At 44.2% G+C, this 22,191-nt stretch overlaps 1 protein-coding gene across 1 annotated transcript in view; it reads right to left on the reverse strand.

The window, feature by feature from the left end:
• The window catches only part of Rell1 (RELT-like 1), a 53,755-nt gene that overhangs the window by 15,438 nt on the left and 16,126 nt on the right, over window positions 1-22,191 (reverse strand). The window contains exons 2-4 of the mRNA XM_013008974.1: window positions 13,338-13,562; window positions 10,708-10,779; window positions 458-515 (exon numbers count right to left, since the gene is read on the reverse strand). Of these exons, the coding sequence (XP_012864428.1) occupies window positions 458-515; window positions 10,708-10,779; window positions 13,338-13,562 (355 nt within the window). The remainder of the gene's footprint in view (window positions 1-457; window positions 516-10,707; window positions 10,780-13,337; window positions 13,563-22,191) is intronic.

Below are 22,191 nucleotides of genomic sequence, written 5' to 3' on the forward strand. Positions count from 1 at the left end.
CTAGAAAGAACAATCTGAACTCACGATTTAAAAAGTACATCCTTATCTGTCCAATAAAATTATTAAGGAACTGGCTCATAATGCAAATCTGACCCGCAGCTAAGAATGCAGACTTCTGTTCTCCTGGCACTATCTTTACCACAACAATCGTTAGCCAGGGTGATATTCCCCCAGGGAGTCACTGACAAAGTCTACGTATTTGGGGGTGTCACACCCTGTGGGGGAAGGGGCAGAGGGACAGTGCTCTGGCATCTAGAGAGAGGAGGACCCAGATATTGATACACATCCCACCATGCCCCAGACGGGAGCCCTAGTGGAGAATGGTCTGCCTCAAACATCATTGATGCTGAAACTGGGGGCCTGCGGCAGCAAAACTGAGCAACTCCCCAGAACTGTCTCTTCTGTGGCAGCAGGTGGATGGGGGGTGGGGGGTGGGGGGAGGGGGACACACACTAACCTTTCAGCATCACCCAGGGTGGTGTCCGCCACCATTGCCTTGAGAACATCTGCATTTGCTACGGAATAAAAAGAAAAGTGGAGAGTTACAAAGGGATGAATGAGCAATCCTAGAATTAGCACATTAGCACAGCTGGTGGACAAACCTCATTCAAGTCCTACAGCACACAGATGGAGCCCAGGGCCCTGGGACAGGAAAGGAGAAGGTTAATTTTCCCAAGGGGGCTCCTGGCTTAGGTCTGCTACAGCCCCGTAAGTCCTTAAGTTGAACAAATACCTTCACTTTATGTTGAGCACCACATACAAGTTACATAATACAGACTTGAAATGTTATATTTCTTTTTTTTTTGGGGGGGGGTCCAGTTATGGGGCCTGAACTTTGGGCCTGGGCGCTATCCCTCAGCTCTTCAGCTCAAGGCTAGCGCTCTACCACTTGAGCCACAGCACCACTTCCGGCTTTTTTTCTTTTTGCTTATGTGGTGGTGAGGAATGGAACCCAGGGCCTCGTGCATGCAAGGCAAGAGCTCTACCACTGAGCCACCTTCCCAGCCCCTGAAATGTTCTATTTCTTTAAAAATATAAGGTTAGACTGTCAACAAAAACAAACCGAATCTAAGCTTCACCAGTCACCCTACTTTCGCCTCACCCCCACCCCCCACCCTGGGTTTTTTGCACCTCACAAGGAGCCGGTAAGTTCAAGAAAAAAAAGCTGAACTGAATGCTGAGTGTCTCTTGACTATTTAATCAGCAAGGCCAAATGCTTGTACTGACTTCTAATCCTTTCCATCGATTATGAAAGCAGTGTTGTAACCACAATAAATTCTCTAGAGAGGAAGATTTTAAGAAATCATTATTTACGACATGAACCAAAGCCAGCATTTAATATTTCATATTCAAATGACATCACCAACACTACTGCTGGGCTCACTGATATTGAAAGTTTACCTCAGTTTACCCACTGTGTTCCTTTCCTTCTTGCCCCACCCAAGAGCATTTGCTCACCTTTTTTTGCCCCTCCTCATCTTCCTACAAAAGTGCAATACTGAACATCTATTACACATCTGCTGTGCTCCACAGGCATGTGTGTGCTTTGTAGATGAGAGCAAGACTGGGGGCTCTCCCCTACAATACAATTTTTGTCTTTTCTGGACAACCCTTAAGAATGCATGGGAGGGAAGGTGTTGTACTTTGTTTTGTTTTGAAAAAAATATACATTATATAATTATTACAAAAATTATATAAAAATAAAGAACTTTCTTAGCCCTTCCATCTGCGTGAATGTCCAGATGCATTTTTTTGTGTGAGTGTGCCAGTATAGGGCACTATCCCTGAGTTTTGGTTTTTGGTGTTTTTTCGGTCGGTCATGGGGCTTGAACTCTGAGCCTGGATGCTGTCCTTCAGCTCATTAGCTCAAGGCCAGCACTCTGCCACTTGAGCCACAGCGTCACTTCTAGCTTTTGTGGCACTAAATTGGAGATAACAGTCTCACAGACTTTCCTGCCCTGGCTGACTTTGAACCTCAATCCTTAGATGTCAGCCTCCTGAGTAGCTAGGATTACAGATGTGAGGGACCTGCATCCGGCCCAAATGCATTTGGGGACGCAACTTTTGACCTAAAAAAAGGAAGAAGAAAAAGAAAGGAAAAAATGTAAAATATTTGTAATTACAAAAAATGTTCTGAAATAGATCCACAGTTCCCAGCCTTTAAGGGAAGACAGCCACATTACTCTGTGAAACATATGGAGGTAGAACTCACAGCGGCAGTCTTAGTTCCTTTTGGATAATAATGAGAATTCAGGAAATTAGTATCCCTCCACATCATGAGTTTAGGATAATGGTACGGTATGGATAGGGGTGAGTCTCCAGAGATTCATTTGTTAGAAGCTCGGCCCCCAGTGTGATGACATAGGGGGTCGGGGAACTTAGAGGGAAGGGACTAGGGCACTGGGGGACTGTCCCAGCAAAGAACTGATTACGATTCTTCTTGAATCCTGTTGGTTCTCAAGAGAGTGTTTGTTTTATTTAGAAAACAAAAAAGAGCAGACTGGGGCTATAGCTTAGCGGTAGACACTTACCTAGCCATGCATAAAGCCTTGGAATAAATCTCCAGCAATGGGGACTGGGGGGGGCAGGGGAGCAGTATGCAAGAGCACCTGACTCACAGACTGCTTCCTGGCTTCTCATCCTACCCTCTTATGTTTCCTTTTCACACATACTCCCACCATGACGTCACCTACTGTGAAACTCATGACCCAGCCACGTGGGCCCTCACCCGAGGCCAGATCAATGTGGCTGCCTGATCTCAGACTTTCCAGCTTCAAAACTGTGAGCTAAAGCAACCTCTTATCTTTAGCAAACACTGCGCTTCGGGTATTCCATTATAGTAATAGAAAGGGGACTAATAAAGTTACACAGTGCCATTTATAATTTCATGCTTTACTGCATACAAAATATACAATAATTAGCCAACTTACTCTTCATTTCCTCTTTATCAAACCTTGAATTATAAACAAAAAATAAAGGGAAAACAAACATGAAAGGTATAAAGCCAAGGTCAACAATAATAGCACTGAAGAGTACTAAACTTTCATAAACAAAAATTTAGTTGCCTGTGAAAATTAATCACCTATAAAATGATGACTGCCTAAAAAGTGAAATCTCAAATTGTAAGATGATTCCAGGAGGAGAGGTATTAAATCATTATCCATGCTTGGTTTTTGTACACTTGTGTTTCTCGTGCTTTCATAAATTCCTATGACTCATTCTTACCTCTTAGGAAAAAAGTAGAAAACAATCCTTCTGCTTGCTTTGAGTGAAGTGTTTGAGCACAGACCCTAGTTAACATGCAAACATCACTCACACCCATGCTGAGGAGGGTAGAGCTATGGGGCTGACAGAAAATACACATGTACATGCATGAGTAGGCTCGTGTCCCTGTCTCTGGGCTAACCTCCAAGTCTACAACACCAGGGAATAAACTTCAGCATTGTGTCCCTTGGGAACACTTCTGTTTTCCTGTGATGAGAAGACACAGCGTAACATTGCACAACCATCAGCACTTACACACACACACCCATTTTAATTTGGTTGACAAAAATATCATCAAGGAACAATAAGCTAAGTTTTGATGAATAATAAACAGTTGTCCAAGACCCACAGATGAACTGGTCCCAGCACCTCCAGAAAATAACAAAATTCACAGATGCTCAACTCACTTATATGAAAGGGCACAGAATTTGCATAGGACCTACCAACATCCTCCTATAAATAACTGCACCAAATAGAATGTAAATTAGATGAAAATAGTTGTTCTACAGCAGGCTTAGGGACTGACAACAAGAAAATTATATATGTCTCAGCACAAAGGCAATTTGACTGTGCACGCATGCACATATGCATGCATACACACAGACATACACCACACATACACACACACACACACACACACACGCATGCACAACAGTACTGGAGATGGTAGTGCCTGAGTGCTATCCCTAAACTTTCTCACTCAAGGCTAAAGCTCTACCACTCAAGCCACACTCCTGGCTTGCTGATAATGAACTGGAGATAAGAGATTCATAGATTTTCATGCCTTAGCTGGCTTTGAGCTGTGATCTTTAGATCTCGGCCTCCAGAGTAGCTAGGGTTACAAAAGCCAGCAGTGGCCAGCAGATTCAGTTTTTCAGACCACTTTCAATCTGCGGTGGACTGAATTTCCTGATGTGGAGCCTTTGGGCATGAAAAGCCAACTGTATCTCTTCCTTGTGCATTACTCAGAGCTCTAATACATTGTGTAAAAGACAACGTCCTATACTTGCCAACAGTCTGTCAACCATACTTCCTTTCACAGGCTTCTCAAGAATGGAAGGAACTCGTGGAATGGTAACCCCTTTGTAAAACACTTAAAAGATAACAGAAATATAATTTACTAAAAAAAAAAAAAAAGAATGCAAGGAACTAGGTACAGGGCAAAGAAACCCCGTGGAAAACAGAGGGAATTTTCTAGTAAGTGGTATTTTCCAGAAATTGCTTCCTTTCTTTTTTCCCCCTAAATTTCTGTTTGAAACTATGCATAAATTGTCCGATTTAGGCAAGAAACTGTTGTTTCAGTCTTCCTTATACTCAAGGCAAATATTCCAAGTAAGAACCACATGGCTGGTGTGTGCCAGGCACTGCTTTACAGACTTTCTGTATGACCTTCATGGGGTCAATTCTCTTGGTATGACACTGAGGCTTGAAGCTGGCAAAAACTGTCCAGAATCACCCATTAGAGAGTGACAGACAGACCATCTCTGGTCTACCTCCAGAGAAAGTGCTGGATGTAATCCTTCCATCTTCAATGTCAAGTTTTCACCCACACAGACGGATTGAATGGTGTTCAGAGCAATTTGTACAATCATCAGCACAGCAATCACTTAAGGTTGTAAACCTCACTACAGGAATGGATATTCAAGGGAAAAGTCCACAAAAGATTCTCTCCTCATGGACATCATCAGGACTGTGAGGAATAATTGTAGTTCTCTCCATTTCTAGCACAGCAGATAGTTTAAGGGCCTCTCAGAGAAATGCACTACATAGCAGAGTCCTCGATAATGTCCAAATGTCCACATAATACACCCCACAGATGTCCCTAACACTATTCAGTCTTACTCTACTGAGAAAGGTACACTTGTCCTGTAGTTAATCCGGCTGTAGGCCTTGGGAGGAAAATAATCAGTGAGCAGGTAGGCCAAAGAGCTCCTAAAACCCTCAAAATGACCTGCATGAGAGGAGTATCTTTTGTTGTTCCCAATGAGCTACGTGATCATGTCTGACTCTACACTAATGCAGGGAGTGAAAGTAAGGCCAGTCATCAGACGGGCCACGTAATTAGAGGGCTGGAACTATCTGTCCCACACACTGGCCACTGGCAAGGAGGGGGAGTGGGGATGGTCTGGGATTGGAGATTAAGCTCAGTAAAAGGGTTTCTGGACTGCTGGGCATAAGGAGGTACCTGGAGGGTTATACAGCACCCAACATGGGCATGAGTGCTTCCCGGCCACCACACAGCTCCCTCTACCACCCAGTTCCAAATACCTTGCACTACATATCTCCCTAGTTCCATTATTCCTGTTAGAGATTTTTTTTCTAATAAACTACACAATCAAATAATGTTTGCCTACGCTCCACAAGCCATTCTAGAAAATAGGTTACAGGAGTTCCCTTGACTAGCAGTGTGTAGCTGAGAAGAATCAGGGGCCTGGATTTGTCATTTTCATCTGAAGAAGGGACAGTCTTGTGGGATGTCATCCTGCAACCCTGGAATCTGGAACTCATTCCCAGGCAGAATCAGAAATGACTTAAGTTATACAAGACCCAAACAGTGCTCACAGTTAGAGAATTGCTTAATTTGGAAAAAACTCTGTCTACCCTACGTGAGGCTGCAAAGAGACTAAGTTTGCCACCCTGCGGGTCAGCTGAGAAAGTCCACCTCTAGGGACTAGGCTAAAATTGATTTCCAAAATTAAAGCTATTTGTTGATACTATAAACAAGAAATGACTACAGATTAAATTTAAAATGTCAAATTTAAAAGGCAAGGCCAAAAAAAACCTTCAAGAATCATGGTTGCAAATATTTATAAATACGTGAATCTAAGCAAAGAAAACAAAAAAAGTGGTATGGAGAGATTGTGCTTAATTTTATCCTTGTTTATTTTTTTGGAGAAAAGTTATAGTGTGCTTATAGATTTCTATAAATAGAAATTTCATTGCAAATAATCAGGAAGTTATGTGAATGATGACAAAGGATGAAAATGTGCTTGTGCCATACAATAGAGAATTTCAGGCTCAGAGCAAGACTGGGGAAAGTCTAAGTTATAAATTGGTAAGACATTCCAGTATATTATCTTCTCAGCCAGCTGTGGTCCAGGGACAAGCAGAAAACAAGGCAGGACCACAGCCAGGAAGGAAGGACATGCAGCAGTGAGATCAGGTATCTTTGGTCATCTAAGAGGACAGCACAGAGGCAGAGCCATCACCTGCGCTCTCAGAGCCCTGAAGAAACCACAGGCGGACAGATGAAGGCATGAGCAGGAGTAAAGGAAAATGGGGTGATGAATAAGATAGGGGGGAAGGAGCAAGGAGGGAGCAGAGAGGACTGAAAAGGGAATCACGGGGACCATCCATGGTACCTACTGGAAGGCAGTCAACCCAAGGGAAACTAAAAGGCTACTTTTTTTTTCAATTAAAAAAAAAAAAGAACATTCTTTCAAAGGAAAGAATAGCTCTATTTGCCCCCAGCTCCTTCCAGAAACACCAAACGCTGTAACTACAGGGAGGGCCCGTGGTCACTGCCCTCCTAGTGTGACGATAGGGCCTCCTCACATGAGGGGTGTTGAGAATTCAAATGCATGAATGTTTCAGAAGTTCTAGAAGCTTCTCCAGTACCTACTTTACTCCTTTGAAGAGAGTAAATTTACCATACACACTCATGTCACCAGGAATCAGCCAGGTGAAGGATTCAATCGTGCCCCTTCCCTACCCATGCTTCTGCCCTCCGTGGCTTTGGTTACACACAACCAATATTAAGTAAAAATTCTAGAAATTAATTAATTCCTAAGTTTTAAATAACTTTACTATAGGATAATGCTATAATTTTCTAGGTTTTTTTTAAGTGTAAGGATGAATTTTATTTTTTAAGTCTTTTAGGACTACAAATTACAAAGTAAAAGCAGATCAGTACATAGAAATCTAGTTTTTTTTAAAAAAATTCCCACCTGTGCTTTTAAGCTTTATCGTAGTTATTCATTTAACAAATTCGCCCCAGTCACAAAGCCATCAGGTGTAATGTTCTTAAGACTGCTGTATCTTTATTTCGAATTATATTACACATCATTCCCTCAAGAGGAACTTTTAAATACCAAATTCTTAGCTAATAAGAATGGTACCTTCAGAGGAAGCAATTTCCACTAGGTGCCATCATTCTAAACTATATTCTTTTCGCTAATTTGAAAAAAGAAACCTTTAGAATAATAATTTTAACATGCCTTCGCACTCAAAAATTTAGCTAGAAGGGATAGGAAGGGGAAACAAAGGAGGAGACAACAATGCTTGATAAGAAATGTACTCATTATCTTGCCCATGTAATTGTAACCCCTCTGTATGGTATTTTCACAATAAAAAGAAAATAAAATTTTTTTAAATTAGCTAGATTTTCCAACTTAATTTCTTATTTTTATTGGCACTGCTAATCTCTGAGTCTAGTTTATATACAGTACAACTTTCTCATTGGTATATACAGGAAAAAACACAGACTAATAGGGTCTGGCATTCTTCATGGTTTCAAGCCTTCACTTCAAGTCCCTCCCCGCCCACCACCTACTTCCAATAAGGAGGACTGCTGTATCAACTTCAAAGTCAAAATGCTTGCTATCAAACCCCACTGCACCAGTAGAGAGTTGGTAAGTTGGTTAAGCCAACACAGGCTTCAAGATGCTCAACTATAAAATGGCATGAGTAGCTAAATCATGGTGGTGTTAGTCCCTGGAAAGCCTAGAGTAGGCCTGGCACAAACACCAACCTTCCTGAGCACCATGAAGTCTATGCCCAAGAATTTCAGTCCCTGTCAAAGTTCTCAAGGTATTTATTTTGAAGATCTAACCAACAGTCACTAGCCTCATAAAACACCACTGGCTCAGCAGCTGCCCAACTCCCCCAAGCTGTCCCTGCCCCGGGAAGCAGTGCGCAAGGCACTGAAACCGGGAGAGGAGGTCACACGCCATTCTGTGCCCTACTTTGTCATGGTTGACGCTCAAGTTCTCAGAAAGCACTGCTGCCCTCCTGTATTCCTGAGGCTGAGGTAAAGGCACTTTCTTTCCCCTACACATAAAAGGAGCAGACCTGACAGTGTGCTAGAGAGCAGATCCCGTCCACTAATCGAGGTCTCCAGATCCAAGTCCAAGTGTTCTGTCTGATTTTTTTTGTTGCTGTTATTGATGATGGACTTTTAAAATTTATATTTTCATTATCTTCAAGTAGTTGCATAAAAGAGTTACCATGTTGTTAATGTTCTTATTTTAAATATCATTCTAGTTAAAGGTTGGTCATCTGACTTTTACAAACTATAGAAATATAAAACTGCAAATTAAACGAGGAGAGGCGACACTTCCTCATACAGTAGGAGGAAGTAGACAGAGTTGCTTGCTCACTGGCTATGTGAATTTAATCCTGAACTCTTTTCTTTACCTATAAAATGGGTATCATCAGAATTCCCATTGTACAGGGATGTGGTGGGGATTAGGTGAGATCAGACACACAAAGCACCTAGATCTGTGCCAACCACACAAAGCACACTAAGAAGAACACCAATGAAAACCATGCTAACCCGGACAGAGCCGAACACACTGACAAACCTCCTGGGCCAGGGAGGTACCCTGGCTGGCTAGTTAGGACAAAGGAGGAAGGAAGAGGGAGGAAGGTGTCCACAGGGAAGAGCTGAGGGTGGAGAGCAGATATTTACTGATAAATACCAGGCATTTCAATTTTAGACCAAAGCCCAGCTGTCTTAGTGTATGCAGGGTGAGTCAGCAGTGTTCACTGCCACAGAGACAGCCCAGGGGAAAGTCTTTCCTTTCAAATTCTCTTGAGATCTCAAAGAACTCTAACTATGGGAATCCACAATTCTTGAGAATGCAGGCTAGGTGCCAACATACAAATACAAAATGACCAAGGACACGAAAATTGCTCCAGTCTGGGTACGGCCCCCAGAGTTCATGCATTAGAAATTTAATCACAAAAGTCTTATATTTAATGGTATTTGTAGCTGGAGCTTCACAAGAGGTGGTTTGGTTCACAGGGCTCTGCCCTAATGAATGGATTAATCCACTCACAGGTGAGTGGATGTGTGAGTTACTGAGGGTGTGGCTTGGTGGACCTGACTGTTCTGTCTCATCATGTGATGCCCTATACCGTGGTATAACCCAGCAAGGTAGCTTCACCAGATGCTAAGCAGATGCTTAACCATGCTCTTACACTTCCCCATCTTCAGAGCCAACATCCCTGCACTTTATTAATTATACAGTCTACGGGACTCAGTTACAGCAACTGAATAAATCCTCTACTTAAGAAGATGAAGGTTTAATATGCAGATACCCAAAATCCAGACTTTGAAAAGTCCTAAGCATCAAGACTAAAACAAGTGCAGGGATCACCGTGATAGAGAATGGTGAGTACAGTTTCACTTTGAGCTAATGAGAAAGTTCTGGAGCTACACAGTAGTGATACTATGTAACAAAATAAATAGAAATGCCACTGAATTCTCTATTGAAAATGGTTGTAGGGGCTGGGAAGGTGGCTCAGTGGTAGAGGGCTTGCCTTGTATGCTCGAGGCCCTGAGTTCCATTCCTCAGCACCACATAAGCAAAAAGAAAAAAGCCGGAAGTGGTGCTGTGGCTCAAGTGGTAGAGCACTAGCCTTGAGCTGAAGAGCTGAGAGACAGCACCCAGGCCCAGAGTTCAGGCCCCACGACCGGACCCAAAAAGAAAAAAAGAAAGTGGTTGTAATAGCTTATTATATGTTACTATTTTGTCACAAATATATTAAGTGCGCCAAAAAAAAAAAAAGGAATAGACACTATTTGAGTGCTTGAGCTTTTGACACGTGCTGTTCTGTGTGTGACGTAATGAGGTAAATACCATAAAAACTCATTCCACAGAAGGAAACTGAGGCTTCATGTGGTAAGAGAACTTTCTCCAAATTACACACACTCAGGAAGTGGTAAGGCCCGGATGTGAAATGAAACTCCACAGCCAGCTCTCTGCAACAGGAACCAACTGGCACCCAGAAATTCACTGAAAAGATATCCTCAAGGCTGGAGAATGCTGGAAGCCAGGGAACTAGAGAACTAAAGCAAAATCAGAGCCTACAAATCTTGACTCTCCTGAACAGGTTTTTAATAAAAGAAGAAGGTGGGTACTAGTAGCTCACACCTGTAATCCTAGCTATTCAGGAGGCTTAGATCTGAGGATTGAGGTTCAATACCAACCCAGGCAGAAAAGTCTGTGAGATTCTTATCTCCAATGAGCCAAAAATCCAGAAATGGATGTGTGGCCTCAAGTGGTAGAGCATCAACTTTGAGTAAAAAAAACCTAACGGATAGTACCCAAGCCCTATGTTCAAGCCCCAGGACCAGCACAAAAATTTAAATGAATACAATTACTTAATTATAACAAAAGGAGAATACGGAATTGTCCTGGAATGCTCAAGTATTCATACCTTCATTTTTCATGATGTAGTGGACAATCTGCCCAACAGTGTCACTGTTTTCATTTATACTGTCATTTAATTCTGAAAGACAAAGAGGGGAGAATATGTTAGAACTGGTCACAAGCTAAAAGGCAACTGGACATTCAGTCTTAGAGTCCACAAGCTCACTGAACAGCTTCCAGAAAGCTCAAGCACTCATGCTAAGACTTTTAGCTTTCAGCCCCAAATTTCCCAATGTCAAAGGTTATAACTTTGCTAGAATAACAAGCATTTAAAAAAAAATCACTTGTCCAACAATGTCTTCTCAAGGTCAAATATCCATGCACTGCCACAATGACACTATGGAAATGCATCTATACCAGAACTGCATGTATTAACATGTCTCATATTCTTTCCTTAAGTCCTCAGGGGAGCTGGGCACCAGTGGCTTGCACCTGTAATCCTAGCTACTCAAGAGGCTGAGATCTGGAGGATGGAGGTTTGAAGCCAAGCTGGCAGAAAAGTCCAAGAGACTCCATCTCTAACTAAGAGGCCCAAAGTGGACTACCACTTTGGTACACAGCATTAGCTGTGAACAAGAAAACCAAAGAACATGAGAGCTAAGTTCAAACCACAGTACAAGCACCAAAAAAAAAAAAAGAAAGAAAGCCCTCAGAAGAAATGGGATTTTGTTGTTTTAGCGTCAGATTACTATATAAATGTAAAGCAATTTTCTTGTGCAGTACAAAGGATCAAGCCCAGTGTCCTGCACTTAATAAGCAAGCAGTTCATCACTCTGCTACATCCCTGAGAGTATTAATATTTTAAATGTAATAGTTATTCATCTATGCTTACAAAACTCTCTTATCCTTTTTCAATATGCTTCCAAATTTCCGAAATGTTGGCTATGCTTATTTTCCCCCAGAGATTCTGCACCAGAAATATATGTATAGGTCTCTAAGAAAAATCAGGCCTAGGCTGGGAAGGTGGCTCAGTGGTAGAGCGCTTGCCTTGCATGCCTGAGGCCCTGGGTTCGATTCCTCAGCACCACATAAGCAAAAAGAAAAAAACTGGAAGTGGCACTGTGGCTCAAGTGGTAGAGCACTAGCCTTGAACTGAAGAGCTGAGGGACAACGCCCAGGCCCAGAGTTCAGCCCCATGATGGGACCCAAAAAAAGAAAAGTCAGGCCTTCTAGGACTGGAACGAAGAGAGAGGGCTGAAATAGCCTGTCCTAGTTCAGAGAGCCACCGAACCAGCAGTGCAATGAACGGCCCTTCCATTTACCTGGCAAAGTGTCCTCTGCACCCCAAGGCTGGCGTGCCTCCTGCACAAGCATGCTTGCTCACACGGACAGGGTGGAGGCTGAGGGCTGAGCCATCCTACAGCCGTGAAGGAGGAGCAGAGGGAGATGCTCCACTTTCAGTTGACACACTCGGCTTGGCTTTGATAAGCTTATACATGACTCATCGTACAACCGTGTTCCTCCACAGCCTCAAAGGTCAGTGGGGGTGGAAAAACCAACACTCCAGCAAGCTGGCAAGAATCAAAGAACCTCCCCACACTGGCCATGCAGGTTTGCTCCCCCAGGGGGTGACCTACTCCAAATGTCACCTTAGCAAAAGACTGACGTGGAGGGGCCGCGCGGGATGTGGATAACAGCCTGCCAACCCTCAGAATCCACCTAAGGACAGCGCCCTAAAGGATGAGTGGAAAGAAGAAACAGGATTCATCTTTCAGGTATATCCCAACACTACCTAGCAACTCCATGCAGATGCAGAGATGAGACTGAAGTTCAGCTCCCCTTCCTGCTATACTTCTACAGCACGGGCACCCAATCAGTACTGGATAATCACAACCTTCACGGGAGGAGGGGAGCCAGAACCCCCAGTGTGAGAGGAACACCATGAAAATGGCAAGCTGCATTTCATGTTCCTGCCTTTTCATTAGGATCTGACTCAAGAATACTAAGTAAAGATTAAAGTTTGTTGGAAGCCAGAGGTGCCCATCACCAAAACATTCCATTTTACCTGCAAGGTGGAGATTACTGTCCTCAGTTAAATTAGTTAGAAAGAAATTTAAGCTAAATTATGCATAGCACTGACTTGGGAACACACAGAACTGGCCGAAGACCATCAGGCCACAGCAGAAAAATGCCCTGTAAGTATTCAAGCTCCAGGAGAGACTACTCTATGCTAGGTCTTGAGATCATTTGTACCTCACAGAGCAAGAAGCAGTTACTTATTTACAAACTCTGTCCTTTTCCCCCATAAAAAGAACCCAGAAAACCAGAAGTGGCACAGTGGCTCTAAGTGGTAGAGTACTAGCCCTGAGCAGAAAAAACTCAGGGCCCGTGTCCAAGGCCTGAATTCAAGCCCCATACCCAATCAAAGGGGGAAAGAAAAAAACAAAAAACCAAGTAGCTGGCACTGGTGGCTCTCGCCTATAATCCTAGCCAATTAGCCTCCACAAAACCAGGAAGTGGTGCTGTGGGTCAAAGTGGTAGAGCATTAGCCTTGAGCAAAAAGAGATCAGAGACAGCACCGGGCCCTGAGTTCAAACCCCAAGAGGAAGGAAGGAAGGAAGGAAGGAAGGAAGGAAGGAAGGAAGGAAGGAGGGAGGGAGGGAGGGAAAGAAGGACAGATGAACCCAGGTTCTTTACCTATCTTTTCAACCTTTTCCTCTTCCACCTCTTGCTCAGCCTCTGTCGTGCAGCGATACCCTTTCTTCTTCAGCAGGTGGCAGATGAAGACACCAAGGAGACCCATGATGAAGAACACAGGGACAAGCGCGTACGCAATGTATTCTGGGTGTCCGTTGCCCGTGTTGTTGGTGGGTGATGGGGTAGTCTCTGCTCTCGAGTGCAATGTGCGGCTGCCAGCAGTGTCTACAGAAAGGAAAGTGAATGGCTAGGTTAGATGGCTGGGAGAGGTTAAAAAAAAAAAAGAAAAGAAAATGAAGAAGAAAAATGAAAATGAAAACCCCTAATAATCCTAGGGAACTGTTTGCATTGACTCCTCAGGCCACATCCACACTGCAGGTTCTGGCGGCAAAAGTAAGACCACAGCTTTGGGCTAAACTCACTACATACCTCAGGCTGGCATAGAACTCACTGAGTAGCTAGATTTTCCTTGAACTCATGACCCTCCTGCCTCAGCTTCTTTAGTGCTGGGATTATAGGTGTGCTCCACCATGCTGAGACTTAGCAGCAGCGACAACAACAACAACAATATGTCAGCTTCTCCATCATCTGTGAGTGCCATACATGGTGTATGGAAGAAGGGTACAGGCTTTAGTGAACAGTGCAGCACAGAATATGTGCATATAAATTAGATGTTAGGACAGCATAGTACTTAATGGTGAGAACACTGGACTCAGAAGAACTGGGTTAGCTGTCCAGTGCCACCAGGTAGCAGAACAATGACAAGAAACAATGACTTAACATCTCAATGGCCAGGTTTCATTGGAAAGGGATGTACCTCCCATCTACCTATGAAGATCCAACAAACTACTACATGTGACCCTTAGAGCATTTCTGCAACACTGCCAACCTCTGTCACTGCCCTGTGGGGCTCCAGTGCAGGTGCTTGGAATGCAAGTGCCTGTTCTAGAAGAATTTATGTTCTGGAAGGAACATAAACTAACATACTACAGTAGGAAAAAAAGGAAGTATCAGAAGTAGTCTGAGTTTTGTCCCCAAGTACAAATATAAACATGGAGTCTGTGCATTTGTTTACTGATTTCGAGATCAAAATAGGCACTTTCTACAAGCCTTTTATGTGCAAAGTCTCTTGCTGGGAGCTGGGAATATAGAGTGACAAACAGCATAATCCACATCTACCACTTGGAGCTTGCAGGGCTGCACCAGAAGCAGGCATTAAGCAAGTCAGCACGTGATCAGATGAAGGTCTCTTCTGGTGATAAGGACGTGTTGGGTCAATCAGCACTGGGAACCTGCCCTATGCCATCAGGAACAGAGAAGCTGTGGAGAGGGCATGGGGTTTAGAGAAAGGAAGAAGTTTGCTTTTAGACACATGATTGGCATCACGTGCACTTCTACCAAAAGGTATCTGAGGGGGTGCCGCATGGCCTCCTGAAAGTACAACTGAGAGCCAGGAGCACACAACTGTAAGATGTGGCCAAATGAGGCAAAGAACACACTCAACAGAGAACCTGCAAAGCATCACATCATGGCATATGAAGGGAGGATGGAGAAAAATGTGGCACTTGGCTGGAATAAAGTCTCAGCATTCAAAATACTTGGATTATGGGATGAAGAATGCTTGCACACGTGTGTGTATGTGTGTATGTGTGTGTGTGTATGTGTGCTTAGCTTTTTCTGCTCAAGGCTGACACTCTACCACTTAAGCCATGTCTTTAGTTCCAGCTTTTTGGTAGTTAATTAGAGATAAGAGTCTCCTAGATTTGTCTGCCTGAGATGGATCTGAACCACAATCCTCAGATCTCAGGCTCCTGAGTAGCTAGGATTACAGATATGACACACCAGCCCCTGGCTGAATGAAGTTTTCTATCTTAGGAAACTTCACAAACACTGCTTAAGAAACCCAGGAATTAGAAAGGCAGAGATGGTTAGCCATGAGCTTCCTCAAGAAAGGGTTCTTTTCTTTCCTTCTCTCCCTCTTCCTCCCCCCAGAAGAAGAGGATCAATATTGCCATGACTACATTAGAAATAAACACCTGGTCTGAAATGACCACAGCAGCACACTAGTCATCAAAAGAAAACTAGTTTCTGTAGTCTGTAAAAGGTTGCACTCAGGGCTGGGAAGGTGGCTCAGTGGTAGAGTGCTTGCCTTGCATGCATGAGGCCCAAAAGCCGGAAGTGGCGCTTGTGACTCAAATGGTAGAGCACTAGCCTTGAGCTGAAGAGCTGAGGGACAGCACCCAGGCCCAGAGTTCAGCCCCCATGACCGACAAAAATAAAAAGGTTGCATTCATTATGTTATCAGGTAACCTCTAGAATCTGAGATAGCATATTCTGTTCTGATTTCCCTTCCAAGAATTAATCATGTATATATAATAAATCACATCCCAAATAATATTGATTTAATCAGGAACAGACTGTATCAGTAGTTCTAGAAGATTGTAACAAAGCTGAAGTCTTCCGACAGTCATGTGTTTTTACTACACCTTTCCTGTGTTTAGCAACACAAACACCACTCTGTAACAATGGCCTACAGTGCCCAGCACAGTAACATGCTGTACATGTTAGCAGCCTAAGAGCAACAGATTGGGCCATATAGTCTGGTGTATAGCAGGTTATCCTCAAGACCAGTCAAACTATTCAACAATGCATCACTTTATATAAGAAGATGGCATGAGTCGATTATGCGTATATAAATAGTATACACAGATATACCATCTAAAGTAGGATTTAACCTCAATCCAGACCACCAGTGGATGCCTAAAACCAGACAGTACCATGCCTCTGTGTGCTGTTTCCTCCTACATCTACACTGATGAGAAAGTTTGATTTTCAAGTTGGACATAGTAAGAGATAAACAAAAATAGCTAGTAATAAAATAAACCAATCATAACACTATACTGTGAGAAAATGTTCTCTTTCTCAACATCTTGCTGATCTTTCATCTTTTCCCTTAGAAGAAGTACTTTCCAGTTTCTCATTGACACATCCCAGCCCCACTCTTCCTGCTCTAGGGGCCATCAAAGGTAAACTGAGGGTTACAAGAACATGAGCACTGATGCCCAGTAGCACTCTGGATGGAACAGAAAAGAGCAGGAAGGGTCCAGGTTCTGATACACCTCAGGAACGTGTGCAATTTAACTTGTACAAATTTTTTGTTTCCAGAATTTTCCATTTCATATATTCAAAAAATATTTGACGTGGGTAGTTAAAACCATAGCCAGCCAAAATCATGGCTAATGAGAGACCCTCGTGGTCAGATTCAGAAACCAGTGTTTGCCAGGGTTTGGTGGGGAGTGAGAGAACTGTTGTTGCTCACAAAGTATAATAAAGTTTCAGTTGTACAAGAAGAATACATTCTGGACATCAAGTAATATGGTATTGTGTAATTAAAACTGTGTGGAGAGGAAGAATTCCGGTGAGCATTCTGAAGAAGAAGAGGAGGAGGAGGAGGAGGAAGAGGAGGAGGAGGAGGAAGCAGCAGCAGCAAAACCCCCTCAAAGGTCTAGAGACTTGAAATGAATTTGGACAAATCAAGCCACAGGGGCTTTCCTTAAAAACATGGGAAGCAGCTTGGAATATATTTTAGCTTCTTCCTTGTTGGATTTTATTCCCTATTTCTCTGTAGTTTCTGGAAATAAAAATTGTTTTGTTTGTTTATTGTTGGTCATGGGGCTTGAACTCAGCACTGTCCCTGGACACTTTTTGCTCAAGGCTAGTGCTCTAGCACTTTGAGCTACAATAGTTTTTGAGTGGTTAACTGGAGATAAGAGTCTCACAGGGACTTTTCTGCCTGGGCTGGCTTCAAACTGCAATCCTCAGATCTCAGCCTCCTGAGTAGCTAGGATTATAGGCGGGAGCCACTGCCCCCCCCCCCCCCCCCCCCCCCCGCTTTAACATTCTTTTAAAATCTTAAAAATAAAACAAAATAAAATTGAGGACTAAAATAGAATAAAGTAGAAGAAAAAAAACAGGTGCTGGTTAATGGGTTTCAGTGCAACAATTTTTCAGTGAAATGGAAAGCAGACTTGCTGAGAGGAGGAATGGAGAGCGTGTGCACAACTGGCTCCCTCCACAGCTGTGTGTGCCAGCAAAGAGGGTAGAACAGCTGATGCTCTGGGTAAAGGAAAAACATTTCCAATGGAGTTTGTTGTTTTCAGAGGACAGGACTACAATGTTTCTCTTACACTGTCTTCTTTACTTAATAGCAGACCTGAGACTAGGTAATTTATGTGGAAAGAAGTTTATTTTGCATCAGGGTCCTTGAGGTTGACAATACCAGGGCCTTCTAATGCTTCAATTCATGGTAGACAAGGGCAAGTGGACACATGCCAACGAGAACAAACATTTGGGATAGCCTAGCTGGATAACATTTCCTAACCATAACCAATCATCAATACCCTGCATGCTAGGCATGGCTAATCCAGATTCACAAGGACACGAGTTCACTCCACAAGCAAGGCTCTGAGCCACTCTTGAGGGCTCTGCTCCATGATCCCTGCTTCTCATTAGGCCTCACCTCCCAACACTGCCACACAGGGGGAGGGCTCATCTCCCAACACATGAACTGTTGAACAACATACTCAAAGGAGTGTTGAGCACTGTGACACAGAAAAGCAGCAAAACAAGACTGAGAAGGATCTTAGCTACTCAGGAGGCTGAGATCTGAAGATCGTGGTTCAAAGCCAGCCCAGGCAGGAAAGTCCACAAGACTCTTATCTCCAATTAACCATCAGAAAACCAGAAGTGGCACTGTGGCTCAAGCATTCGCCTTGAGCTAAGACCTCGGGGTCAGTGCCGAGGCCCAGAGTTCAAGCCCCACAACAGACAGGAAAAAAAAAAAAAAAAGACTGAGAAGGATTATGGAGCAATGACCTTGAGGAGATAATTCCCATTTGAAGGATACAGATTAAACACTTAAGCAGGAAGTTACCTCCCCCTGAGGCATCTTTTATTAGCCCATTGAGAGGAAGCTGAGGGAAGAGATGGCTAATGTCCTTGATTCTATTATATCCAAAGCAACCACATCAGTAGATGCGTAGATGCGGAGGTGACCAGCATAGAAGAGGAGGTTGACCACAAAGCAGGCTCAGCAGAGACTGAGGGGGTGGGAGGGGCCAGGGAAAGCCTGCTAATTGGTACTCAGCACCTAGTTAAGATGTGGATCCGCAATCACCAACTGTCCTGGGCCCACTCAAGGTGTGCAATGCAGGCTGCAAAGCCAGAGAGGACAAGGGACAAACAACCAAGTCAGAAGGGAAGGCAGGAAGAACTAAAGCAAGAAGGGAACTGTTCAGGGTGAGATGGTGCCAGAAGGCTGCCAAGGTTGACTCACAGTAGTTATGACACCACTCTATGACTGCCAATAATTCCTGTCACAATTGGGGGATGGGGGATACTACAACACTAAACTTGGGAACTGAGTAGTCACAGTAAACCAGGGAATACACAAGTTAGATCAGGTTCCCAAGATCACTGGTAAGGAAGTGGCTCTGCCTGCCTAGGCAGGCTTCCCCTCACCCTCAGGGTCGAGGCCCCTCCAATGGCCAACACCTGCTTCAAGTAGATCTTCACTATTTTCCTTTCAGCAATATTTCGTCACTTCTGTTAGAATGCTAATGCTAACCTGTTCTCCCACACTTCACAGCTTGGTTCAAAGACTCCCCAATTTAAAAAAAAATGGTTCTAGCCAGTTACTGGTGGCTCACCTGTAATCCTAGCTACTCAGGAGGCTGAGATCTGAAGACTGCAGTTTGAAGCCAGCCCAAACAGGAAAGTCCCTGAGACTCTTATCTTTAATTAACCAGGAAAAAAAAAAAAAAGTAGAGCTATGGCTCAAGTGTTAGTTTCCCAGTTTCAAGGGAAAATGCTAAGGGACAGAGCCCAAGCTTTGAATTCAAGCCCCATAAGCCCCTTCCCCCCCAAAAAAAAATGGGTTCCAAATAGCATAGTAATGAGTAAGATGTTGACTCCAAGAGCAAGCCTGTCACCTCACCTGGAGACTTCTGCACATAGCTACGACACCTAGACTCACCCTGGCTACTTTTACAAATAGATAATGTCCCACAAAGGCCAAGGCCTATCAAAATTCCTTGGTTTTTCTTGGTCTAGCTTGCTTTGGTAACCCCCAGCATTCTGAGGGTTGGCTATGTATGTCTTTATGGGTCTTTCTGAGAAGATTATAAAAATCAGGAAGGAAAAAAAAAAAAGACTGATAACAGCAGGGAGGTGGAGAAGAGGTATGAGGAATGGCTGGAAGTTCATCTAAAAAGTCAAAAGCAATTCCTAACTTGTTTCTAAGAACCATTTGTATTTCCAACTGACCCCAACGAACAGAGCTCAGACAGAATGGCCCAGAAATAGATTCTTCAAGTCCAGTGGGTGGAGCTTGAGGGCTGCTAAGTAAGGGGAAGAGGATCACTGTAACCAAAGACGCCAGATAAGGAGGCCCTGGTAACCACTCTCAAGCAGCCTTATGCCCATGAAAGCCAAGATCCCTTCAACAGCTCTGACAACAATTCTCTTCTTATCAGGAAATGGTGGTATTTTTCAAATGCTAGGATTTCCCAACAAAGACCCAGCAGACTTGACAAAGAAAAAGAGACCTAGCCCAGCCAGTAAGCGGACATCCCACACCAAGCATGGTTGAGAAGCTGCTTTCGCAGCTCACATCCTTCGAGGGCCTCAGAATCCCCAAACTCCCCGGCCTCTACCAGCTCCACTCAACATTCACTACTAGAGAGAAAAACACAAGCCCACTCCATGTCCACAGGTCAAAGCTAAAATCTGCTGGAAAACCATTTTTTATAACTCCATTTAAAGCAAAATAAAAGCTGACAAATGTACGGGTTAGCAAAACCTATGCAATTTACAATCTATCCCAATTAATTTGCTGAATAAACACGAATGGACCAGCCAAGACTGTAGGGAAGAGGAAGTGATTTAAACCAGAATTTAGAACCAGGAAAAGGCAGCACCTAAATCTGTGAATTTCAGCTGCAGGTGGCTTAAAGGACCCCTGAAAACTGGTGAATATCTCTGTAAATGGAAAACTGCTCCAATTTCCAATCCAACTGCCTAAATGGAAGATTTGGGGCACGGGCTCTGCTTGGCTGGAGTCTTCTCATGGAAGCACCAAGCTGGTAACAGAAGAAACAAGGGTAATCTGAAAGGAAAAAGAACCTGTCAAAGAAAACCTGTCACCCTAAACCACTGCCTGAGAAAGGATTAACCCCAGGATCCCAGTGTCTGAAAAAACAAATAACTCAACTTCCAGACTCTCCTGGAATCGTGCAGCCTACCTCCAACAATAGCTTGCAATCAAGAGATGACAGCTGCTCATCTGACCAGGTCTCACCCAGACTGGGACAAGGTCAGCTCACCAGGTTTTTTTGTTGTGGGATACAGGCCAGGAAGCCACCAGCCATGCTGCCAAAGCATGTGGCATGTCACCACACCCGGAGGAACCCACCCATCTTCTGAGTGTCACTCCATAAAAATCCAAGGCCCCTCTGCGCTTACAAACACTGCTAATAAGGGTGTGGGCTCCCAGGGTCCCATGGCCTAGGAGGGATTACTGCAACCCTGGGGTAATGCCTCATTTTTCTTGTGAGCAAATGGGATGGGAGAGAAGCTTCCTTACAGATGTTGTGGAAATGACAGAAGAGTGACTATAAAGCATCAGGTGACACCTTTCAGAAAATAGGTATATGAGCACCAGATGAAGTGGCATACATACACCTGCAATCCTAGCTACTCAAGAGGCAGAGGAAGAGAATCTCGGTCTGAGGCCAGCCGAGGCAAAGCATGAGACCCTATCTGAAAAAGCAAAAGGACTGGAGTCGCGATCAAGAGGTAGAGCACTTGCTGCAAATGCAGGGGGTAGCCATATGCTGTGCTCGGCTAAATCAACAGAATGTTTGCACAGATGCAAAAGGCGGCCACAAATAGCAGCACATTCCTAACCCCAGCTTTGCGAACTGGCTCTCCACTTGATTTTCACAGGACTCCATCTCATTCGAAACTGCCAGGTCCCTGTGGGAACACTAAATCCCAGCTGATGTAACCGCACCAGAAGCCACTGCCCACTTTCCAGAGGACTGCGATTCCTCACTGATTGTCTGTAACATTCTTAGCTTGAGGCCAAGCAAGGACTAGCTTAGAAATGACTTCCAGTGCGGAAGGAAGGCTAAGCAGCCAAGTGCCAGAACAAAACCATCAAATAGGAAGCAGCGGACAGGGCGGATGGCCTGTGTCCGGCAGGAACCTCAGAAATGGTGCCAGGGAGGTTCCCAAGGGAATTAGTGACTGCTCTGAGCTTACAGGAGGGGGGAGGGGAGAGTTTGAGGCAGTGGACCAACTCTTACAGAGCAGGATCCCCAGTTTCTGGATACAAGATGCCCTATCTGGGTCAGGGAGTCAGCCAAGGCATTTCCACCCATAGTGCAGAGTATAGTAGAACTCTAGAAACCACCTACAGGGGGAGGGGCGGGGAGAGTAAGGAACGGAGCAGGCAGAACCTGGGGCACCCGTGGACCATGAGCTTCAGGAAAGAAAAAAGCAGAGTGGCCCAGGGCGGGAGGTGTCTCTGGTCCTTGTGGAGTGTTAAGGTTTATGATTTCCATGTTCTGAGCCTCCAAGAGGCTTGGCTATGCTATCATCAACTGTTAAGAGTAACTAAAAGGCTGGGAAGGTGGCTCAGTGGTAGAACGCTTGCCTTGCATGCATGAGGCCCTGGGTTTCATTCCTCAGCACCATATAAGCAGAAAAAAAAAGCCGGAAGTGGCGCTGTGGCTCAAGTGGTAGAGTGCTAGCCTTGAGCTGAAGAGCTGAGGGACAGCACCCAGGCCCAGAG

Source organism: Dipodomys ordii, unplaced genomic scaffold, assembly GCF_000151885.1.
Source record: "Dipodomys ordii isolate 6190 unplaced genomic scaffold, Dord_2.0 Scaffold8, whole genome shotgun sequence".
NCBI classification, from domain to species: domain Eukaryota; kingdom Metazoa; phylum Chordata; class Mammalia; order Rodentia; family Heteromyidae; genus Dipodomys; species Dipodomys ordii.